The following is a 24,844-nucleotide window of genomic DNA, read 5'->3' as shown; positions in this document are numbered from 1 at the left end:
TTAAGCGTGTTTTAATCAATAACGGAGAGCAGAAATGTAAACACTTAGTTTGGTTTGGTGAAATTCTTGGTGCAAATTTTTATTAGCACATCTGGCCAAGTTTTTCATAATTTTCCATGGCAACGTTGTCCACAGAAAGTGAAATCCGTCTGTTTAACATGGTATCGTGACTTTTCTGATATTTTCTTCGAAAAATATCTCGTGAATTAAAGCCTGAAAACTTGCATATAAAATAAAAAAATGGAACAAATGTCGGATTTGAAGTAAGTTTTCTTTTAAAAATTATTTTTATGAACTTTTGTTTTCAGACATTTTATTTACACGTCGTTGTGAAGACAATAAAATTTCATTAGTCTGCAGAACAAAACGTATTACGCCTTACGTATTTTTATATATGTTCGATGCTTTTATGATTGCACCAACTACCGTGAAGTCAGTCAATGTCACGGGCATGAAATTTCGAGGATTTTTTTAAGCTAACTGTTTCGTAAGAGTTCGTGGAGTAACAGTATGGCGATAAAATGAAAGAAAATTTCATTTTTTTCCGTTTGAATTTAGTTTCGTGGTTTGACTCAGCCATGACATCCACGAACCGAATTTTCCGGCTGATTGATATTTGGCGGAGTTATGACTCCTTAAAGTTTTTGATAAAGATTGTTTGCTCTTCTTCTCCTGTACTACAGACTGGATTTGAATGAAACTTCATAGAATTGATTACTATAAAGTATAGACACAGATATTAACGCGTGTTGTTTATTGATACGAGTTGAGTTTTGGTCCTTCGGAAAAAAGTGATGTTTCACAATGTTTACACGCTAAGCACCATCATTTATCTAGCAATCATATTAACATTTACACAGAATGTATATAACTATAAAATCTTGTTTAAGGTTTGCAAAATTTCAGATCAGAGTGATAAGTTCAGAGATATGTGACATTGAATTATCTAAAATATGATATTGCACTATGTTTAAGCTTGAGCGCCTTCATTTTTTGACCAATCCTTAACATATTTACATAGGATTTCTTTCATTCGAATACGGGTCAGATCATATCAGTAGGTTTGGAGTTATGTGTCATTGAAATACCAAGCAATGTCATCTCTAGCATCTTCTTTTCTCAACGAATCCTTATCATGCTTACACTTGTCAGCGTCAAGTCGCAGTAAAGGTATTGTCAGACTATTGACTGATGAGTTATGTTCTCTTGATTTAGCAATAGTTTCCTTAAAACATTTATAAGCTGTGTAATCTACACATACATGTACCAACTCGGTATATGAAATCATATACCGATATGTTTTACGTGTCTTTGTGAACTTGTACTTGAGTTATGAGCAATGACACTCAGGTGAGCGATAAAGGACCGCCATGTTCCTCAGTTTTTGCATTTCTTGATTAGTTGTAGTTGCATGAATATCCTATTTACTTTTAACGGTTTCCCTTTCTATTTTCCTCAAGATTTTACTTGTTTCAAACACTGTACTACTTTAAAATTTATACTTGTCTTTTTCCGCAACACATGGCTTTATTAATATAATATTAGAGCATTGTATGCCTTATTCATCCTAGCCGTTGTTATTTTATCATGGACATTATGCGTACGTGATGTCGACAATAGGTTTAATTACGTAGTGAAAGGGTACTTATCGGAAAATATGCACTCGTTCTTTAGCGGAAGAAATTGCGCAACTAGAGTCGCGCAATATTTCCGCTGCAGAACTCGTGCATATTTACCGATACAAAGCTTATAACCTATAATTATCGTACTACGTTTTTAACATGACCTGGACAAGGGCACGAGTGTCGGACGTGGGCTTAAAAAATACGATCAGACAGATAGCCCTCCACTCCCTGTCTTTATCTCATCCTAAATCAAGCCAGAATGAAAAAAAAATATGTAGTGAAATATGAGCATCTTTCAAGTAGTATGTTACACAAGACTATAAACTAGAGGTTATAAACTAGAGGTTCGAGCCTAGGAGCGATGGGTTCACTTCCCACGCAGTTGTGAAACAAATTCTCCAGACAATTACAGACTTTACGTATACATTTACTTACAAACTGACACCAACCACAAGTCTCTAGCCCTTCCCGTTCATGAAATATCTACCAGGAAACAAGGGCTGAAAGTCTCAGGTAGCTTAAAATGTTGCACAACGGAACAGTGCGAAAACATCGGCTAAATAAGGTTGTCAACCGAGCACGAGTTAAATTCACTAGCCATTATTAACACATAAATCAAGGCCACTCATAATTGTTAGTAGTATCTGCTACACACGTTATGAGCCCGCACGCTTAGCTCAGTAGGTAGAGCCTTGGTCTACGGATCGCGGGGTCGTGAGTGCGATCCTCGGGCGGGGCATATGTTCTCCATGACGATTTGATAAACGTCATTGTGTCTGATATCTTTCGTCCTCCACCTCTGATTCATGTGGGGAAGTTGGCAGGTGCTTGCGGAGAACAGGTTTGTATTGGTATAGAATCCAGGAACACTGGTTAGGTTAACTGCCCACTGTTACATGACTGAAATACTGTTAAAAACGGCGTTAAACCCAAAACAAACACGCGCTATGAATGTTTTAATATCCTCTCGGTCTTTCGATTGTACTGTCCGCCATTGAACAGCAGCCCTTCGATATTTTGGAACGTGATTTCTGATTGGCCAATAGTGACACCCCACCCCGTCAAACAGAACACAGGATTTCTCTGATATCATCATATTGCCTCCAATGGCAAAGAATCCAACCTGGACACCTTTTTATAGATCCTGAACTCTTTCTACATTCCTTATCTACTTTAACATGTCCTGAACACCTTTTTACATATCACGAAGACTTTTTGAATATCCTGAGCACGTTTTATATGCTTGAATGTTTTCTAACATGTCGTGGACATTTTCACAAGTCCAAAACAACTTTTAACGTGTTACAATATATATGTCCAGAAGACCTTTTTCAATATCCCGAACCGTTTATATGTCCGGAACACTTTTTACAGGCCTGAAAATCTGAAGAAAGGTGCGGTACCAGTAAATAAAGATGAGATTGTGGACCTCATTCAAATGAACCTGTTTGGCAGGGTGGGATATGGTAAGATATTTAAAATATATGAATAATATTTATTGATAGACTGTTTACCTCATTTACCGTGAAGGCAGGATTGAAATATTGTTACTGCAATATAATTCATAAATATGTTAATGTCACAGTTTTAGTCATTATCTGCCTTTTTCTTATAAATCCCGCTAGCAAATACACGGAGGACGACATAGCTCGTCAACATCTTCGATGCTTAAACAACGGACTTACGTATAAAGGACTGAGAATCCTAAATCTAACGCAAGAGGGTGCATCTATTTAAAATCCTCTACCCTACCGTCATTGCATTTGAGGTGGACTCTCTCTCTCTCTCTAGTTAAACATTTGAGGTTGTTGTCATGGAGATCCATTTACAAACAAAAAAAAGAGGATTCAACTGTCCAAAACTCTTTACCTTACCGTCTTCGTATTATTTATGACCGAGTTTAACATTTCAGGCTGTTGTCGTGGAGATCCATTAACAAACAAAGGAAAGAGGATTCAGCTGTTCAAAATCCTATGCCTTACCGTCATCCCAATTTTGGGGGTTTGGGGATTTACCATGCATTCGTTAACAGTCAGCGTTGAAACAAAAGCTGATATAGAAACGGTAAGGCTAATGTTATAGAGCTGACCTTGGAAACTTGTCGTAGAACTCCAGTATCCAATATTGGTTGTTGGAGGACACACTTTTGAATTTGACCAATGGCAAAGCTCTACTTTTAACCTATTTATTTCCATATACTAGGCAAGATAGTGAAGTGATTTAAAATTTGCCGTACATTGAAAAACGAAATGTTTGATTAACATCTAAAACATTAATTTTTATTTTTCATAGAGACTTTCTTAATGGTCCGAGATATGTCAATTTTGTTCGAATAACATTACCATTCCGTATCAGTTCATAAAACGTATTATCATGGTTTCTGTATACCCGTATAGAATGAATTTATGCCCGAGTCTCATGTGTACATGGTCATGCTTCATATATCACAATAAATACTACCTGTTGACAGCGGTTTAATATGCACATTTGAATTGTAATTTTACACATTTGTTAAATTTACGCTAGAGAATTATTTCCAGATATATGAAAAACGCAGACATAAATCAGAAACCGTATAGTACTAGGTGAATATCCGTTTTCCCATTGACTACTTTCATTAATATTCATGACCTGGAAAATAAACAGTTCCTTGTTCAAGATGGATTGTACATGTTTTGCGTATAAAATAGGTGAATATAATAAAGGGTCATTTGCAACAGTAGCTTATTATGGGATATTGCGTTTGGCTCGAGTTTTTATCAAATTGTTTAAGGTATAGGTCCATGTTTCGGAGAAAAAAATTCGAACGTAATCAAATCATAGAAAGAAAGCATTGTTTTACATGAAAATTTAACAGCATATAAAACATTTATATTATTCTACAAAACCATTGTCAATTTATTCATGTATGTACCGAATTCCGGAAAGGGACTGCATGAAGGGGCCACACTTCTGGACAGTTCAGCGCCTTTAAAAACTCACCATTTTGAAAAAGCTGTTACATGTCTTCATTCTGATGCATTTGCAACATCATGCGAGTGTTTAAACTTTACATTACTAGGTAAAACATCGTCCTTGACAATTGTTTACATTTATTTCTTCACAAATGACATTCTTATTCAAAGGGGGACTACTCATTAAAAATATTTTAAGTATCCAACACTGTGGGACAGAACAATAAAGTATGTATTGAACAGATAAGTTGCGCGTCAAGGTGCTGTTCATTTACTAAAAAAATCTGTTATTTTGTGATATACTGCTAAACCTTAAGTCTTTTGTATTCTTGTTCAGGCAAAAACCTCTATGTCTGTGGTTGTTATGCTAGGGGAGCTAATTCACCACATACAACGTGAGCGAGATATGAGCGTCCTATATCTCAGTGATCTTGGGCCGGGTACCAAAACTTTCCTTCTAGCAGAATACATGGCAACTGATGACGCTCTTCAGAAACTCACCACATGGCCTAGAGGATTACAGGTACCAGCGCTACTTTTGTATTAACCTTTAATGAGCATAATTCTTCCTTTATTTCTCGAGAATAGAGCTGTTTTGGCAAATAATGTATGTTTATTAACATAATTATTCTGTTTTAGCATATTCTTAAAGAGAACTGAAAAACAAATCATTGAAATGACCTTTATCAAACATTTAGGACAGCAAAATGCTTAAGATATGAGCAGACCTGTACAACATAATGCTGGAACAATTGTCTAAGTTCACAGGTTAACATTAGAAATTAGCAAGCGTTATATATATATATGAACACCACGACCGAAGTAAAATGGATACAATCCATGATGACATTGAATTATTATTCAATCAAATGATGTTGTTTCGTAGAGTAACCCGAGAGAGGAGTTTCGCAGTAAAGCGAACTTGATGTCTTTTATCACCCAGCACCGAGCCTCGTTAAATCCTACAACGGCTGATATCTACGCAGAAATCAATTTTTACAGCGGCATAACTAGCGAATTTCTTTTATGGTATGTACATAGATGTTTAGGTGATCAACATATACGGTTAGATGATCAGAGAATAACAGTTTTGCCCACTTCCTACCCCAACCATAAAGATCACACATTGCTATTTTATTTTCCCACACACTTACAATGTAAGAATTTATGGACGAGACCTCTACTTCATTTACCTCATCTTGCCAAATAAATAAAAAATAAATACAAAGACTGCGTCATTTACAATGGATACACATATAGTTAAGCTACCATTCTAGATCTTAGAGTTGGTAAAACATTTACACATATTTAACACTGGAAAAGGAGTAGAGTCGTAATAGTTTTGATGAAAATTAACATATAAGCCGTGCCATGAGAAAACCAACATAGTGGGTTTGCGACCAGCATGGATCCAGACCAGCCTGCGCATCCGCTGTTCGCTTTTAAAGCCTACTGCAACTAGAGAAACTGTTAGCGAACAGCATGGATCCTGAAAAGACTGCGCGGATGCGCAGGCTGGTCTGGATCCATGCTGGTCGCAAAGCCACTATGTTGGTTTTCTCATGGCACGGCTCATATATACAATATTCCCTTGAAGTTAAAAAGAAACACGGTACTTTCTGTATGTTCACGTGTGAGTTCATGTTTTAAATCGTGTTATAGAAGTGCAAAGATTTATTATATAGCATCACCCTGTTTGATGTAAGAACACTATTGAAGCCGTCATGTTTTACCTTCATTTTAGGTTAGTTGAGAACATCAAAGGCTCGGGCTTTGGCTCTATATGGAAAACTTTGGTTGCCTACCAGAAGATTACACGTTGTAAAGAAGACATTGGTGTAGAGAGGGCTTACGGTGCCATGTTCTACGCTACTGGACGATTTGAGAAATGGACCGACTACGAATTCTACAATGAAAAAATCCACGACTTTAAATACAACTACAAAACAGCTGTATTTTACTCTGACGCCGTGATTCCGTTACACACAGAAGAAGTCAACGAAATTAAATCAACTGGTCTTAACATTACTGAAATTATTTTCGGCTATCGTTTTGAAATTCAAAATAATGAACTTAACGTGTCATACAAATCCTTAGAGAAAGCTAAATGGTTTTTTGATAATATAACGATATACCTGGATTCTTTGCTCCAGATACAGCTTAAGGTAGCCGCCAGAATTACATCAGAGGTCCAGGACGTCTTGTCCGAGGTTATAATCAAGGTAAAGATATTTTCTCTACATTTTACCAAAATGGGAAGTCCGAAGATACTCTAGTCCTAAGATACGCGAGTCCGACGTCCCGCTAGTCCGAAGGCACGCCAGTCTGAAGACTCGCTAGTCCGAAGGTCCGCTAGTCCGAAGACACGCTAGTATAAAGGTACGCTAGTCCGAACGCACACTAGTCCTTCAGTGCTGCTATTGTATTCCGCCACATCATAAAACTCATTCACTTAATCTCTAAAATGTTTTACACACTATTCGTATTATGTTGAATGTTTGAGGAGGTTTTTTCTGTTCTTATGACAGACGTTTGTGTACGCTCTGATGGTGGTCGTGGTGATAGCCATGTGTCCGGTGATTATGTTCACGGCCAACGGGTTGTCCACGGATATACAGCTTTACACGATGACATTGGTAGAGAAGTCCAAAGAGCTAAACATGGAGAAATACAAGACGGAAACACTACTATACCAGATGGTTCCAAAAACTGTGGCGGATAAACTGAAGAGTAGTGGTTCGGTTTGTATTTTCTTTTTGCAAAATATATCCACATGGCATAGATACGGTGTCCTATAGGGGTCATTGCTGCGTAGAAAAGTCAAAAAACGAAATAACGAAACTAGGACGGAAAAATGTCGAAATAACGACTGGGGAATGTGTCAAAATTATTTCGACTTTGCATCATTGTTTCGTTTTTCATCATCGTATTTCAACTTAACTTAATTTAAGAAATATGCTGATGACCCCAATGAGACACCGTAAATAGACTATGAGATAGAAACTTGTAATTTTCAGGAAAGTTAAACAGTGTATTAATTTATAAATCACTTTTTACGAATAATGTTTTGTAACAATATACTTTACGCAAAACAAGTGTTTATTATCTTACTGGTGACACTCTGTATTTATATAAAAAAATCAGTAATAAGATACGACTGGAAAACGTAAAAATTGACGTATACAGCTGAAGTATATATTCTTGTTTAAGTAATAAAATGACGTATCTATCGCTTACCATCTTTTAATTCTGGAATAATACATAGAACTTTGGTTTTATTCTGTGATAACTCTGTGATGAACTTTCCTGGTGGGCATTTCCAAATTAGGTACCATTAATCAGATTGTGATCAACTTTCAACTGAGTGATAAATTATTAGAACCAGCAATGTGTGTTAGAGTGGAGTTGTAGATGTGTTCATAATTGTCGTGAGTGCTAATGTAGAAAAGAAAGTCATGTAGAACGCCATGTCATTAGGCCCAATACATCACACGATGTTATCAATGTTGTCCTGTGTTCCGTGTAAACATGTAATCGGGTGCACTTGATTTACTTGTAGATGGACTCCGAATTTTTCAAATCGGTCACCATTTTTTTCTGCGATATTGCCGAATTCCATGGAATAACCTTGACATTGGCCCCTATGGAGCTTGTGCGTATACTGAACAGTTTGTACACATCCATGGACGAGATTATCGACAATTTTGATGTCTACAAAGTCGAGACGATCAATGATTCATATATGGTTGCTTCAGGTATATGTTAACAGCTAGATCCATATTTTGGAAAAAAGAATTCAAACAAATCCATATCATAGAAAGGAAGAGTTGTTTTACATAAAAATTAAACAGCATATAATACATGTATATTACTCTATGACAGGATTGTGGATTTATTGATAAATGCATTAAATTCCATTAAAAGACAGCAGAAAGGGGCCAAACTTTCGGAGAGTTCAACACCTTTAAAAACTCACCACGTTCAAAGAATTGTTACCTATCTTCGGTTTTGATACATTTGCAATAATGCCCAAGTGCAGAAATTTCACACTTCTAGGTTTAACATCGTTTTTAGCAATTGTTTTTATCATTTCTTTACAAATGGCATTTATATACAAAGGGAGACACATTTTTAAAGTGTATTTTTAAGTATCCATGGTACAGGACAGTACGGAAAACACATACTGTTCGTAAAGGTGTTGTTCGTTTATCAAATATTTCAGTCGTTTGGTGATACACTCCTAAACGTTATACAGGTTAGTTTGTTACGGTTGAAAATATCATGCCTCACAGCCAAATTTTACAGTCTGCCGTAAACGGTTATTCTGCAAGCATTTTACTACATTAATAAAATTGAAATTGTTTCATTTAGTGCCGAACAACTAGTTATCTCCCATATTGATAGTAGTATTGGACAAGTGTTTGATATTTTCTTTCTTGTTGAAAAGACTTCAAGATTCTTTAAGAAGAACATTTTATTCCAAATGTTGCGTTCCAGGCCTTCCTAGCCGTAACGGCGACAAACACGCACCGGAGATTGCGACGCTGGCTTTAGCCATTCTGAGTATGATAAGAAACAAGAAATTTCCGTGCTCTACACAAGCTAATGTGCAGCTTAGAATTGGAATCAATACAGGTAGAATATATTTTTGTTATCTTATATTAGTCTATTTGTCATATATTTGAGTAACATTAAATTCATTTTTTTTAATTTACCTCCCTTTATTGCTCTAGCAGTAATGGTTCATGTGTAAAATTGACAAAAGAGCTTTTCTTACCATGCCGTTTTGCATATTCTTTATCTGGACAACCGTTTTTGTCTCTAACGTTAAACATAAAGGATTATGGAACTTTGAACTAAATGTGAGAGATACACTATATAGTTTTTATCAGTACAAGTCATAAATTTATATTTGTGCCCCGCCTTTTTCGAAGAAAGAAAGGGGAATATAGAAATAGGCTGCGTCCTTCCGTCCGTCCGTCACACTTCATGCCCGGTCCATACCTCTACCATCCATAAAGGGATTTTGAAATAACTTGGCACAAATGTTCCTCATAAAAGGACGATAATTCAGACCCCTAGCTTCAAGGTCACATTTAGAGGTCAAAGGTTAACAGCGTATATTTCGTGACCGGTCTTTAACTCTGCAATTCATCGAGGGATTATGAAATTACTTGACACAAATGTTCCCCATAATGCTACGACGTGACATGCGCAAGACCCCTAACTCCAAGGTCAAGGTCACACTTAGAGGACAAAGGTTAACAGGGTCTGTTTCGTGTCTTGTCCATAACTCTGCCATTCATCAAGAGATTTTGAAATAACTTGGCACAAATGTTCCTCATAATAAGAGAACATGTTTAGCCAAGACCCAGACCACTAGCTCAAAGGTCAAGGTCACACTAAGAGGACAAAGTTTAACAGGGTCTGTTTCGTGTCGGATCCATAATTCTGCCATTCATCAAGGAATTTTGAAATTACTTGGCACATATAATGAGATGACTTGCCATGCGCAAGACTCAGACCCCTTGCTCTAAGGTCAAAATCACGCTACAGGTAAAAGATTAACATGGTATTTTTTGTACTGTCAGTAACTCCGCTATTTATCAAGGGATTTTGAAATTACTTGGCACAAATGTTCTTCATAATGAGAAGACTTGTCATGCGCAAGACTCAGAACTCTAGTTCTAAGGTCAATGTCACGCTAGAGGTAAAGAATTAACACGGTCTGTTTCTTATACGGTCAACAACTCTGCCATTTGTCAAGGGATTTTAAAATTACTTGGCACAAATGTTCCCTATAATGAGTTTATTTGTTATGTGTCTATATAGATCTAAGGTCAAGGTCACACTTAGATATCATAGTTAAATTCAAGGGTGACTTTGTCCGGAGCATTTCTTTTTCATGCTTCGAGGGATTTTGATGTAACTTGGCAGCAGCTAGATACGAAAATGTGCCCCGAATATAGGTTCCCGAGGATATATATAGCGTGTGACATAGCCTTATAGTCGCGAACAAATAAACCTGTATTTCTGCACATCTAACATGTCTAGATATTCGCTGATTTTAAATTCAAAAATGCTTCTATAAAAATGATCTGCTAGAGTCATTTATATCAGAGTTTAATTCTTGTCCATAACCATGAGGGACTTTTCAATACGTTCGGTGGAACATACAGTCCTTCAAAAGTGACACTTTATGCTCGTCACAGTTATTTCCCTTAGACCGCGCCGTATCTGGCTAGCCGAATACGCGTGTCATAATGGGATCAACGTTGGATATTGTGTTGTGATGGGTAAAACAGCAGGGGAGCTTAGTTTATGACCAAGGAAATCAGTGTGCGTGTAAAATATTTCGCATTGAAAATGCATTTCACTCAAAATCACTAGTTGAACAAACGTTGGCCAAAATATGATCGTTGTATATAGTGTGATGATTAAAACAGAGGAAAAGCATAGTTTAATAACATTTGTAATTTTTAATCCCCCGCCACAAGTGGTGGGGGTTATAGGAATGGTCTCCGTCCGTCCGTTCTTCCGTCTGTCCGTAACAATTTTGTATCGGCTCCATATCTTCTAAATCCCTTGAAGGGTTTTCATGAAACTTGGGTCAAATGATCACCTCATCAAGACGATGTGCAGAACTCATAAGTCAGCCTTGTCGGCTCAAGGTCAAGTTAACAACTCAAGGTCAAAGGTTTAAGCCTTCCATTTTATGTCCGCTCTATATCTCCTAACCCCTTGAAGGAATTTGATAAAACTTGGGTCAAATGATCACCTCATTTAGACAATGTGCAGAACTCATTAATCAGCCAAGCCGGCTCAAGGTCAAGGTCACAACTTAGGGTCAAAGGTTTGAGCCTTCCATTTTGTGTCCGCTCTGTATCTCCTAAACCCCTTGAAGGATTTTCATAACTTGGGTCTAATAATCAACTCATCAAGGCGATGTGCAGAACTTAAGAGTCAGCCATGTTGGCTCAAGGTCAAGGTCACAACTCAGAGTCAAAGGTTTGAACCTTCCATTTTGTGTCCGCTCTGTATCTCCTAATCCCGTTGAAGGATTCATATGAATCCTGGGTCAAATGATCACCTATCCAAGACGTTATGCAGAACTCATGAGTCAGCCATAGTGGCTCAAGATCAATGTCACGACTCAAGGTCAAAGGTTTTAGCCTTCCATTTTGTGTGCGCTCTATATCTCCTAAACCCATTGATGGAATTTGATAAAATTTGGCTCAAATGATCACCTCATCAAGGCAATGTGCAGAACTTATGAGTCAGCCATGCTTGCTCAAGGTCAAGGTCACAACTTAGGGTCAAAGGTTTGAGCCTTCCATTGTGTGTCCACTCTGTATCTCCTAAACCCCTTGAAGGATTTTCATCAAACTTTGGTCAAATGATCACCTCATCAAGAACTTATGAGTCAGCTATGTCAATTCAAGGTCAAGGTCACAACTAAGGGTCAAAGGTTTGAGCTCTGCATCTCCTAAACCCCTGGAAGGATTTTCATGGATCTTGGGTCAAATGATAACCTCATCAAGACAATGTGCAGAATTTATGAGTCAGCCATGTTAGTTCAAGGTCAAGATCACAGCTCAAGGTCAAAGGTTTACCCATTCAATATCCATAACAATGGCAGGGGATTAAGCTGTCTTTCAGACTGCCTTGTATTTCTTAAATTCACTGAACAAAACATATAGACAAACCTAAAAGACGCGCCACAAAGTAATTGTATTATTATTTTCTTGATGGTAATTATACATGCTTTGCATGAAGAAAATGAGAAAAAAACAAGTATCTAGTTACAAACTGGCAGTGACATATATTAGGCAAAGACAATGTGTTTTATGTCTAAATATATTGTTAAATTGATATAGTAGTATGCCAGTACTTAATGTATTAAGGTAAATTTAGACCACACTTTGTTTCTGCAGTGTAAGATAGTTATTATTCTATGTTTATAGAACTATACTGAAAAGAGAATGACTGAATACGTTTGCAGATGAGGTTTTTAAAAAAAATTAATTCAGGGAGGGCCTAATTATCCACCTGTCATCTGGTAGAATAGCTGTATTATACCAGTATTCTAAGAATGATTCGCACGAAGTTCATGTTGGAGGAAAAGGTAGATAGATCTGCTTTACATGATTCGCAATCTGACTAAAGTACATCTCCAATTAACGCTAAGCTTTGGATCTGAAGACGTGCTATTGATAGACTTGTTCTGACGACCCTTCCGCTAGCCAATCAGTGCCTTGCTTTCAACAGTTTGAAAGTGAAAGTAAAATCTATTTTTAGCCTGGGTTTTTCATGTTTATCATGACGACCACATCATGACTGCGCCTTCGTGTTTTGATAGGTATCATATGTCACGGTTCGGACTTGGTCACGTAAGGGGAGAATATGTGTCAGGCAGCCTGTTAGCTATGTAATTGTAATTTAAGATGAAATGATATCACAGATAGAAATATCTGTATAAAATAGTTATACAAAATAAATATACAGAATTTCAAACAAAACCAATATAAAAGATTAAATGTTGAATATTCATTCATGGACTGCCATGGTCATTAGTCATGGATACATAACGGTTCGTCTGCATATTTTTTACATGAAATGAAAGATAAAGAAATGTAAATTGGGAATATAGGTTATAATTATAAAATTATGACAAATGAATACTTATTGATGTTTTAAACGTTTACAAACAAAACTATATGATTCAATGTTTGTTTTACATTCAATTCCTTTTGATAAAAACTCTTGTTCCATATTGTTAAGATACATGCTGAATGAAAGGTGAAAGACTTTCCCTAGATTGCACCCAAAAGTTTTACCTAAAGAGTTACAAATTTTTATTCAGATTGATTTTAAATTATTATACAAATATATGATAAGTTAATCATCCAAAAGAATGCGCAGCAATAAAAATATATTTACTGAACAAAACAGTTAACCTGCCATTTGCTGTTTTTGCAAATATCTTACAAATTACTGAATGTACATTTTAAAAATTCAACAACATAAAGATTTAGATCAGTATGTAAACATAGCTTATTAAAATTAAAATATTCAATCACATAAAGATATAATTTTATTCACTTTAATTTCACACTGCTGTTACGAATCTTTCACTTTTAAAATATCTGGCTCGTGGGTAACTGTTGGGGAGGTAACAATACACTGCAGCATGTGAAGACTATGCAAACGATTTTTCAATAGAGACAAATCTTCTATATGGAAGCTCGTACGATTGTGTTAATTAAGCAAATTATTACTATGAAAGGGGATTGTAACTTGCTTGCGGGGAAATTATCACTATCGTAAAAATCAATACTACATTTAAGCTCAGTACATTTTATTCCTTTTGCGCTGCGATCATTTTCCAGTTTTAGAATTGAATGTCTTCTGACATTTAGTGTCTCAATGCCTTTTAACTTCTGACTTTTAGATTTCGTCGCCATTTACTCCAAAGTTAAAGTTTCGTTGCCTTTTTACTTCAATCTGAAGTTTCCATTACATTGCTATTTCTGAATTTAATGTTCCACTGCCTTTTCACTGACTGCATTTTAGGTTTTATTACCTTTTTCTTTACACTAATGCAATATCGGTTCAAATGCCTATTTACTAGCGCCGTTTTCCCTAAAAAATAATGTTCCCTTTTCACTCATGCATGTTCCTTTGCATTTTCATTATCGCATTCAAGGTTATTTTGCCTTTTCCTTCAGAATCTTATGTTCCCTTTGCACTAATTAATGCATTTTAGGTTCAATTTCCTTTTTACTACTAGTAATTTAGGTTATGTTGCTATGTATTTTAGGTTCCATTGCCTTTTAACTTCCGCATTCTAGGTTTCATTGCCATTTCCCTTCCGAGTTTTAGCAAATGTTGCTTTTTTTGCTGAATTTCAGGTTCCTGTATGGCAGGCATTGTAGGGACTGTCATGTTACGGTATTGTCTGTTCGGAGACACCATAAACACAGCGTCCCGTATGAAGACATATGGAATGGGTAGGTATTTGAACTTCCGGTTAGGAAAATTGAATAATATCGTTTTGAAGCTTTTGATTCTAAAGATTGGACCAGTTTATGAAATTAACAAGAAATATCTTTAAAAATGATGGTCGGCGAATTGTAATAAGGAAAGAAGTTTATGAATTTTTCATCTAACATTCATCTTTCATCTAACATTTTGCAAAACTAAACACCGCACTTTAACAATTTAAATGGTTCTCTTTTAATTTTTCGCAAAGGTTTCGTAGGGTTGCAATTTTTTTTCGTTTATCCTTAGACGAATAATTACAGCAGTAGTTTGATGAAGCTTCATGAAGCGGTTCATGAGAAGAGGTCATTAAACGTGTTTATATTTTTAGCTAAATCGGTCCCTATCCCCATTTGTAACAAAATAGCAGACCTTACGATATTGTTACACATCGAGTTTGATAAAAATTCATTACATTTTAGTGGTTAATGCGAAGAAAGGCATATATCTACTTTTAGCTATAGTGGTCCCTAATAGGGCCCAAGTTCCTATATAAATAAATTTGGAAGAGGACCTTATAATGATGCTCCAGACCAAATATGACAAAGATCCACCAAGCTGTTCATGAGACGCTGTATAAAGGCATTTCTAGTTTTAGCTCTAGCAGCCCCTAAAAGGGGTTAAATGTCCCAGCTGAACAAAGTTGGCTGCGGGCCTAATAAAGATGCTACAAATCAAGTTTGATTAGAATACATGAGAAAAAATCAATCAAAGGATTTTTTTATTTATTATTTTTATTTATTTCTAAAATAGGCCAACTGATCCCGCTTTAACAAATGCATATCCGCTATTCATGAATCTTTGGACAATGACGTCACACCTATAAAAAAAGTGAAGGTCAAGCAAAACATACAGTTGTAGTTATTTCAATATTTCTGTTTCATAAGCAAAGTTTGACCGTAGTCATATCACATAGATAAACTGTATGCAGCGTACCTTCATTTCAGTGTAATGAGATTCAGTCATTATATAGCATATACATGTATATAATAAAACAGATTTCAACTGAGTTCAATATTTGCACACCATACTAAAGAAAAATATTCATATATAATAAATCAGTTAAATAATTTATAACAAATATATCAAAGCAAACAAGTACTCATTTTAATATGCAATCTGAATAAGTCACAAAAGCAAGAAACCTTTTCCTATACAGACGACAATTGTAACAAGGAAAATCTTTTAAAAAGCACTTCTCTACACAAAAGACTCTTATCACACCCTTATTCATGTGATACGCAGACCGTATTCAGCTCTTTCTTTAATTTGATATATGTTGGTATTTGAACAGGTTTTTATCATATTTATTAAACGTACTTATCATTTTGAGATATATCAATATTCTTGCTAAATATACTGAGCCAAAGTTAGCTCTAAAACTGTGAACAGCGTCGTTTAGGATAAACGCTCAGTCTACATTTCACTCAGCGTAGCACAATCAACAGAGTGAAAGAAATTGACACTCTCGTCCAATCAGGCAGAGTGTTGCATAAATCTTCCATTTTGATAAATTATCTATAATGCGTTATCAAGTAGTTTGATTTGCAAACTGAAGTCACGTGGCATAGGTAACGAAAACGAATTTAGACGGCGAAAAAATGCTGTTTTAAAGAGGCAGACCCTATAACTTGATGCACCCGAAAACCGTCCGAAATTGATTTATAATTTTACATCGAATATTGCTGGACCTTATTCTCGTTTTTCTGTCACTTTGATTTTGGGCCACCGGTCCGCAACCAGTCGAAAGGGGATAGGTAACAAGCTAACATGGGTACCGTTGGATGGATATTGGAACGCTTTGTTTACAAAAAAAAACTTTTAACAATTATCGGTCTTACTAATGTAAAATTTAAATCAGATATATGAGCCGTGCCATGAGAAAACCAACATAGCGGCTTTGCGACCAGCATGAAACAAGACCAGCCTGCGCATCCGCACAGTCTGCACAGGATCCATGCTGTTCGCTAATGGTTTCTCTAATTGCAATAGGCTTTAAAAGCGAACAGCTTGGATCCTGACCAGACTGCGCAAATGCGCAGGCTGGTCTGGATCCATGCTGGTCGCAAAGCCACTATGTTGGTTTTCTCATGGCGCGGCTCATATGTCTTCTTCTTCTTGTACAATAAAAGGATGGACAGCGATTTATTATAAAATGTCACTATATTGCTGTTTACGTGCCTAAAATGACATTTTTTTGATGCAAATTTTTCTGTGAAGTTTCATTTATTTGTTATTTTAGGTTCATTTAGATAATTATATGGGTTCTCTGTATGCCACTTTAACTATCACATATTAACCAAGCACAGAAATTGTGTCACAATTTTTACATGCAGACATTTTAGGACAATTCTGCGTCCGAGAAATTCACTGGATAATGTATGTCTGTATTTCATATTTTCCAGCAAACAGAATTCATATAAGTGAATATACACACAGGGCACTTGCTAAAATGGGAGGTTTTCGAATGAAGCTTAGAGGGACACTCGATATAAAGGTAACACTATTTACATAAAATAATGAAAACAATTTGGACGCTAAAAGATTCCTATCTTAGACAGGAAAGAGTCTAAAATAGTAACTAAAATTAGACGACGTCTCAATACAAAGGTAACGATTTCAGGAGAAAACATGATGAAATTTAGGGGGTCGATCGACAGGAAAATAATGATATATAGGGGGAAATACGACGGCAATGATAATATATATTAACCTTTACCCTGCTACATTGCTATAATGACCTTGTGCATCTTTCAATTTGGACAGTACCATTAACTGTTAAAAGGGGTGATTGCCAAAAAGGTACTGACTGAATTGCGAACAGTGCAGATCTTGATCAGACTGCACGGATGTGCAGGCTGATCATGATCTACACTGGTCGCAAAGGCAGAATCAGTCATGTCCAGCATGATAAGTGTTAAGTTGGAGCGAAATTGAACGCATCAAGCGTTAAAAAGTAAAGAAGAAACACTCAAAGAACAATGAATGGAAGGCCTATTTGAGTATTTATTTTTTGTTTTAGGTTTAGGACTGGTTTTCGACGGTATTTCCATTATGCATTCAACTTAACAGTGTTTCTTGATTCTGTGTCAGTTCTAACCTTTTCTTCGCAAATAACTGTCAACTTCCCCACACGAATCAGGTTAAGAGAACGAAGGATTTCAGACAGACTGTCTTCTAACAAATCGCCACGGAGAACATACTCTCCCGAAAATTGAATTCTGTAGATCTGCATTGTTCCTATAGATTTAAGCGGGCGGGTTTGGACGACCTATGATATTAAGAAGGAATCAAAGTTGATCAAAAATAATGAACTTTGGCTGAATGCCTCCAGTGAATGTTATCACATAATTTAAACCATCATACTGACGTCGTTCTATTGTAGTTGCCATAGTAGATTCTTTTTTCACGAATCCATAGTTGATTTGACAAACAATAGTTAATTTACAAATTTTTTCATTATCAACTTCTCATATACGCTGCACCTGGAGATTGAACTTGCAACCTCCCCATTCATAGTTTTGTGCTTAACCTGCCACGCTAACAGGGTGGTTACTAAAAATCATTACAGCATAATTAAGTCAGTTGTACGGATGAAACTCGATAACTTGGTCTTATTCCAAATGACATTTCTACCTTTTACAGTGTATAAATGTTAATTATCACGTTTGAACTGTTGAAGGGTAATTGCCTAACATACTTCTGTATATGGTTTTTTACACTATTATGAAATGTGAAATCAAAATGTAATTACTATTTACAGCCCTTTATTTAATTTTGCATTCGCTAGTTAATATTTCTTGCTTTTCTGATTATTGTCTTAATTTCTGTTTAATATTTTTTTTTCAATTACGCTGTCTATGAAATTGCTGTATTGTACGAGTGCCATTCTAAAAAAAATCGCACGCTTCCTGTAGACGTTTGACACACATGAAACTCGTGTTTACATGGATGATACTATAAAAATCATATCTGGCCCGAGGGTAACTGTTTAGGCGGTAACGAGGCTCTGCCGAGTTACTGCAAAACTCGGCAAAACCTCGTTACCACATAAACAGTTACCCGAGAGCCGGATATTTCCATCCACACCTACAACTTGTGATAGATTCTTTTTCTTGCAAGTCGTATTCTTTAATTAAAAGAAGGAATGAAGGAAAACGACGTCTTTTCTTTTGAGCACTACTTTGTTATAGTGGCGTATGAATTTACGCATTCATTCATTAATTGCAGCAGGTGAGTCATCTTACAGTCCAGAGTGTCAGACGAGTTTTTCTAGCACCGGCAAAAACACGAGAAAGTCCTGTCGGGCATGCAAGAAATTACTGGCTACCTGCAAAAAATTGCTGAAAACTATCGTACAGTTTCGGAGATTGGTTTTGTGTTGTGTCAGATGTAGTCATGTACACTATGCATGTAGCTATGAAAAGCGAACAAAAATCTGAAATTAGAGCGTACATTTAATGATTTTTTCTTTAGAATTAGCTGCAAAGCAGATACTCAGTGGACTGCCCATACACAGACTGTGTACCATATTCCAGCACGATCATTGTCATCATTTTTAGAATGACCCTCGTATAAAAAATCAGCTAGTACAGTAGATTTATATACAATTAATAATGTATGCTTAGCCTAGTACATATATGTCACAATCTAATTATTAAAGCCCTGCTCCGCGGCTATTCATATACTTTTGTGAGTATGCAACCCATGATTACAAAAGGTAACAGTTAACGGCCACCTGCCACAATTAAGCACGCAAAACCACAGGTATTTCATATATAATTTTATTTAAAGTAGACTCTATTTTGACAGGCGTCAATGTTCATAGTCAGGATTTTCATGCTTTCTCAGTGACAATTCAAGGTTGAAAGGTAGGACGGGAGCAGGGTTTTAAACATCCGTCCTAATCAGATATGTATGACATACGTAAACATATGGAAATGAACAATGTGAAATGATTAAAATATACAGGAAAGTCATAACCTATGTTGAGAAAACAATCGCAGAAAAGATTTTAGTAAAGTATTTACGGTTCTGACCTGGCGCTACTATGAGACAACTTTAAATTTACTATCTGTCAACTGAAGTTCAATATTATTAACTTTTTAAATAGCTTGCTCGTCAATAGTCAAAACTATTGCCATAAGTGTTTTACTACATGAAATTCAAAATTTGAATTTTAACGCTCTGTATATCACATGTACAAAAAGAATATTTTCCAATAAAATGTTTTTATAAATATTTCTGTCATCTCTTAAGCTTCCAAAATTCCAGATCGACTCACGTCGTCTTGTACGAAAGCGAAACTAACAAGGTGTGACCTCTGGATATTTATATATCTATGTGTCGCCAGTAGACGAATACCAGACAAATAACTACATTAGATTCACAGAACGTTATATTTTCTATGTAAATATTTAATATGTTCATTTCTTGAATTTTGAACGAAATAAATGTGTATAGTTGCATTTTTTAAAAAACAAGATTACAAAAAAAGTTTTAAGTAAGATAAACCACACAGAAACTCCGTGAATCCACAGTCACTCGAGGTTTTGCGTGTTATGTTAAGATATCTTCAGAGTTAAAAGAAAACATTCATTTTAAAGACGGAATTTCAATTCAAAAAAATGACCTGAAGTTTTTGCGTCTCAATACCAATGTTTTCTTATTACAGGGAAAAGGACTAATGAAGACGTACTGGATTCTCAATCGTTGGGATGAAGGAGACTACTACGATGAGCAGAAAGATGAATGTCCAAACCTGCCTGGGGAACTGATGACATACTCGGACGTGAGGATTAGCGGCACAAACAGCGGCGCGTTCGTCACAGGGGACTCGACCGTATCCGACGGGCATATCTGGAGGGAGGAAGATGTTTTTGTTGCTGGAATGGAGAGGCAGAGAGAGAATATATCAAATATAAAGCCTTCACAAAGGCATAGTGGTATCCATAAGTGTTGAGACTTCAAAAAATACATGAACTTAAAATATAGTGTGAATTTATTCCTTCTCAGTGAAAAATGACTTTCAAATATTTCAACTTCATTTTCAAACAATCAAACAATGAAAACGTTCCTTCTCACAGGCATATATTCATATATGCCAATAATGGAAATATATTTCTTTACTCTGGCCTATGTTCAAATATGCCAACAATGAAAATATATTTCTTCTGACAAGCACATGTGCAAATATAAAAAAAAATGGAAATCTATGTCTTCATTCTGGCCTTTGTTCAAATATGCCAACAATGGAAATCGTTTTCTTCACTCTGGACTATGCTGAAGTATGTCAACAATGGAAATATATTTCTTCAGACAAACATTATGTGCAAAAATTACAACACTGGAAATCTATGTCTTCGCTCAGACCTATGTGCAGATATGCCAACATTCAAAATCTATGTCTTCATTCTGGCCTTTGTTTAAATATGCCAACGATGGAAATATTTTTCTTCACTCTGGCCTATGTTCAGATGTAAGGAAATTTCTTCAGACAAGCATATGTTCAAATATACCAACAGCCGAAATCTGTTTCTTCACATTGGTACATGATGTTCAAACATCCCAGCAATGGATAATATTTCTGTATAGAGGCATATGATGTTCAAATACCCCCCTTTCCCACAAAAAAGAATTAATTTATTCGCAGCGAGGCATGTTTTTGTTCAAATGTGCCAACAAGAACAGACTCAAAAAGGAATATCATTTCTTCACAGAGGCATATGATATTTTTCATACTTGCTTAAACTAGTTGATAGTTTTGGATTTTTCTTTTCACATTTGTTAGATATATTTGTGAAGTGTGTATGGTATTTTGTATATTTGTTTAGTAATATTTGTGAAGATGTATTGTGAATTTCAAAGATTTTAGTAATACAACTTAATGAATGATGCTGTGAAGTAAATAATTCTGACACGGTATCAAAGTACATTTAAGAAGATGATTATTCCAGAGAATATTAGATCACTGTCATCCGGAGTCGCAGGAATATGTACAGCGAGAAATTGCCGAATATAATTTTTTTTTCAGAGATGAGCCGGCTGAGTTTAATTTAGAAAATCCGTAACCTTATATTCTTTATCAATAATAGGAAAACAAATGGGATCGTGTTAAAATTAATGATAACGTACTGCTGACGATGGGGGAGAATGTTCCTTAAATGACGTCGCAGTTGCCTCAATCTAGTGACAGAATGTCCAGGCAGAGGATTCTAGTGTGTGCATCTGTTTTAACGACACGAACGTATAGTTAAGAAGAACGTTCCCTAGGTGAAGATAATGTTGCAGTTACCTAGTATTATGAACAGATTGTACAGAAAGCTGATTCTAATGTGTGCCTCTGTTTTCACGATACCAGCGTATCCCTAGACGAAGATGATAAATTGCAGATGCCCTGTCTTGTGAACTGGATGTCCGGGAAGCTGATTCTAATGTTAAATACAACAAATATATCCAATGAAAAAAGAAACAAACTTGTTAACAACGGAAGGGAAATATGATATACAGTCAAACATGTGTTAAAGACCACATCTGAACAGAGACCACCTGGCTCTAAAGACCACATGTTTTGTTTCCCATTTTAACATTTACAGTGTTTTAAACCTACGGATAAAGACCACCTCCCAATAAAGACCACATTTTGGCTCTCCCAAGGGTGGTCTTTATAGACAGGTTTGACTGTATTCAATACAATAAATACAAGAAACAAAATTAATTTATTCGCAGTTCATCCGAAATGAACGCCTGAATATGATGAACAAAGTAACTATTAACCGCTAGCGTAATTCATGAATATGTCACCCATATTCTGTCGTTCATTTTGCATGAACTCTGAACAAAATAAATTCATTTCTTATATTCATAGTTACAGGATAAATTTTCTTACATTCGTAGATACTTTTATATTTATTTCTTCTTTTACTTTAAATACTTCCGAGAAACTGCAGTGGAATTGATATAATTCTTAAGATGGTTATAATCCATAACTAGCCTTTAGAGGATCTAGTTGTAATCTCAAACGTTACTCATATTTTGACAAAGATATATAATTGTTGTTTTGTCTTGTTTTTTGTTGGCTTTTAGCAATCCTCTACGCAGTTGTCGCCCCTTAAATCAAGTAAGCATAACGCTTGGGCCGGTAACCACTGCTGGGAGTTTGGCACAATAGGTGAAATGATCATATTTTCCAGTCTTTAACAATGAGAAAATACTAAGATAAGCCTACTGGAATTATTCAGGGGCAAGCATCTGGGCAAAAACAAGTACCTTACATAAGCAAGGTACAAATGTTATCTAAATAAACTTGTCTTGTTAAAAAAGACTTCATACATTTTTATATTTTGTGATTTGTTGTTGTAAAATGGAACTTGCCTTCAAATTAATGTCGCAATATTTCAAAATGAGAAAGCAATTTTGTGTCAGGTACTGTATATAATAAGTTTAAAAAAACAATAAAGTAAAGGACAGGCAATATTATTTAAAGCAGACTTTAGAGGTCGTATAAATTTAATCCTTAATTTGTATGAAATAAATAGTCATATAGATATTATATAAGAAAATACTGATTATTTTGGCTTTAATTTTAAGACGAGTTTATTTTGGAAATAAAAACATTGAATCATTTTTGGTGTTACTTTTTTCTACTTCAGAGCCTCGAAGATGACAAACCTTTTATTAACTCAAGTGTGGAGAGGGGTTCATGTCTTGTTTAAATATCTAAAATTATGTACAAAATTATGGATAAAATCAGTTCCTTTGGCAGCATAGAATGCAACCAAGCGAAAGAATAGCAGGCTTGAATGAGTGTTTTCATGACAGAAATATAAGATTCTTTCACTGGTTTTAGGTGCAGATGGGAATTTCGGCCTTGAGGGTAACTGTTTAGGTGGTAACGAGGCTCCAGCCGAGTTACCGCCTAAACAGTTACCCGAGAGCCGGATATTCCCATGTGCACCTATAACCAATGACAGAATCTTTTTCTTGCATACCGATATCAAGAAATAATAATAAAAATAAAATCAATCGAACGGCTTTCTTTGTAGAACTATTTCTTATAGCAGCGTATTTAAACAAAGCGCGGGAAAGCAACGTCCGGAAACAGGAAAGACGTCATGACGTTTCAAAGACAAATAACAATGTTTAGTTCCGGTTTTGTTTCATCAGTTGCAGCGTAACGTTATGTATTTTTGATAAAATAACGATTTTTGAATCGAGAAATATACTATCAGGAACAAAGAGGAACTGTCAAGGTATTGGATTTTCATTCCGTTTTTTTTAAATAAAATATAAATAACTACATAAATCTTCTACATATATGTAGTTCGTAATACGTCATTTAAAGCACGAGAGTCATCTTACACCCCGGGATGTAAGATGGATTTTTCCAGCACCGGTAAAAATACCGGAAATCCCCGTCTGGTATGCAAAAAAATGAAATGTGCAACACCCCTCACATTCCCTAGCGCTCACAAGCTTGAGTGGAACTCTGTAATAGTAGGACCAAAAGTATAGCAGCACTGAGCCCAAGTAGAAAGTAAAGTCAACTTACATAGGGCTTGACTATTTGTTTTATTTTACGAACGAAACAAGTTGAGACATGTCTGATTGGCCGACCAATGTTGAACTGATAAAATGACTAAAAATTGACTTTCGACAGAAAAAACAAAACATCCAAGAACTATTATAATCGAGATAAAGTAGAAAACGTGTTTGTTCTTATTCCTTCTATATCAGTGTCCGAAACTCATCTTTAATCAAACTGTCTGTGTGACGTTAATACTTTTTATTGACATTGAAAATCATTCATATTTACATTGGACAGAAGAAATACCAATACAATGCATCAGTTAAAACATTATTTATTTAAGATGCATTGTTCAATGACAACAACTGAAAGCTTTCATTTGACAATGGCCAGTCTATTGCTACATCAACAATTTTAAAAGTTCAATACTTTTATTTTCAGTTCTGAAAGACTTCTAAGCACTTAAGGATGTAGGAACGATTTTTTCTAAGATTTTTTTTCATACTCTGTTATCCTGAAGAACATTAGTTTCCAAGACAAACAAGAGAAGAAAAAACATAGGCCATCGAACTCGATTTAATTCAATAGGCCATTTTCTTTACCCACTGTTTAAGCCTTTCGGAAATTTTGTAAAATTAACAAATAATCAAGGCCTTCGAGTTGTTTTTCGTCTGATTTACCACGGTTCAGAGTTCAGA

General features: G+C 35.7%; 1 protein-coding gene across 1 annotated transcript in view; it reads left to right on the top strand.

Annotated features, from left to right (window-relative positions):
• Positions 1-240: 240 nt before the first annotated feature.
• The window catches only part of LOC123530335 (uncharacterized), a 66,723-nt gene continuing 42,119 nt past the window's right edge, over positions 241-24,844 (top strand). Inside the window, exons 1-12 of the mRNA XM_053520883.1 lie at positions 241-263; positions 3,000-3,091; positions 3,538-3,689; positions 4,917-5,102; positions 5,466-5,608; positions 6,324-6,801; positions 7,108-7,320; positions 8,139-8,334; positions 9,077-9,214; positions 14,491-14,589; positions 17,026-17,117; positions 20,295-20,565. Of these exons, the coding sequence (XP_053376858.1) occupies positions 241-263; positions 3,000-3,091; positions 3,538-3,689; positions 4,917-5,102; positions 5,466-5,608; positions 6,324-6,801; positions 7,108-7,320; positions 8,139-8,334; positions 9,077-9,214; positions 14,491-14,589; positions 17,026-17,117; positions 20,295-20,565 (2,083 nt within the window). The remainder of the gene's footprint in view (positions 264-2,999; positions 3,092-3,537; positions 3,690-4,916; positions 5,103-5,465; positions 5,609-6,323; positions 6,802-7,107; positions 7,321-8,138; positions 8,335-9,076; positions 9,215-14,490; positions 14,590-17,025; positions 17,118-20,294; positions 20,566-24,844) is intronic.

This window comes from Mercenaria mercenaria, chromosome 13, assembly GCF_021730395.1.
Source record: "Mercenaria mercenaria strain notata chromosome 13, MADL_Memer_1, whole genome shotgun sequence".
NCBI classification, from domain to species: domain Eukaryota; kingdom Metazoa; phylum Mollusca; class Bivalvia; order Venerida; family Veneridae; genus Mercenaria; species Mercenaria mercenaria.
The sequence above is the reverse complement of the archived record's forward strand: the minus strand, read 5'-3'. Positions and strand labels throughout refer to the sequence as shown.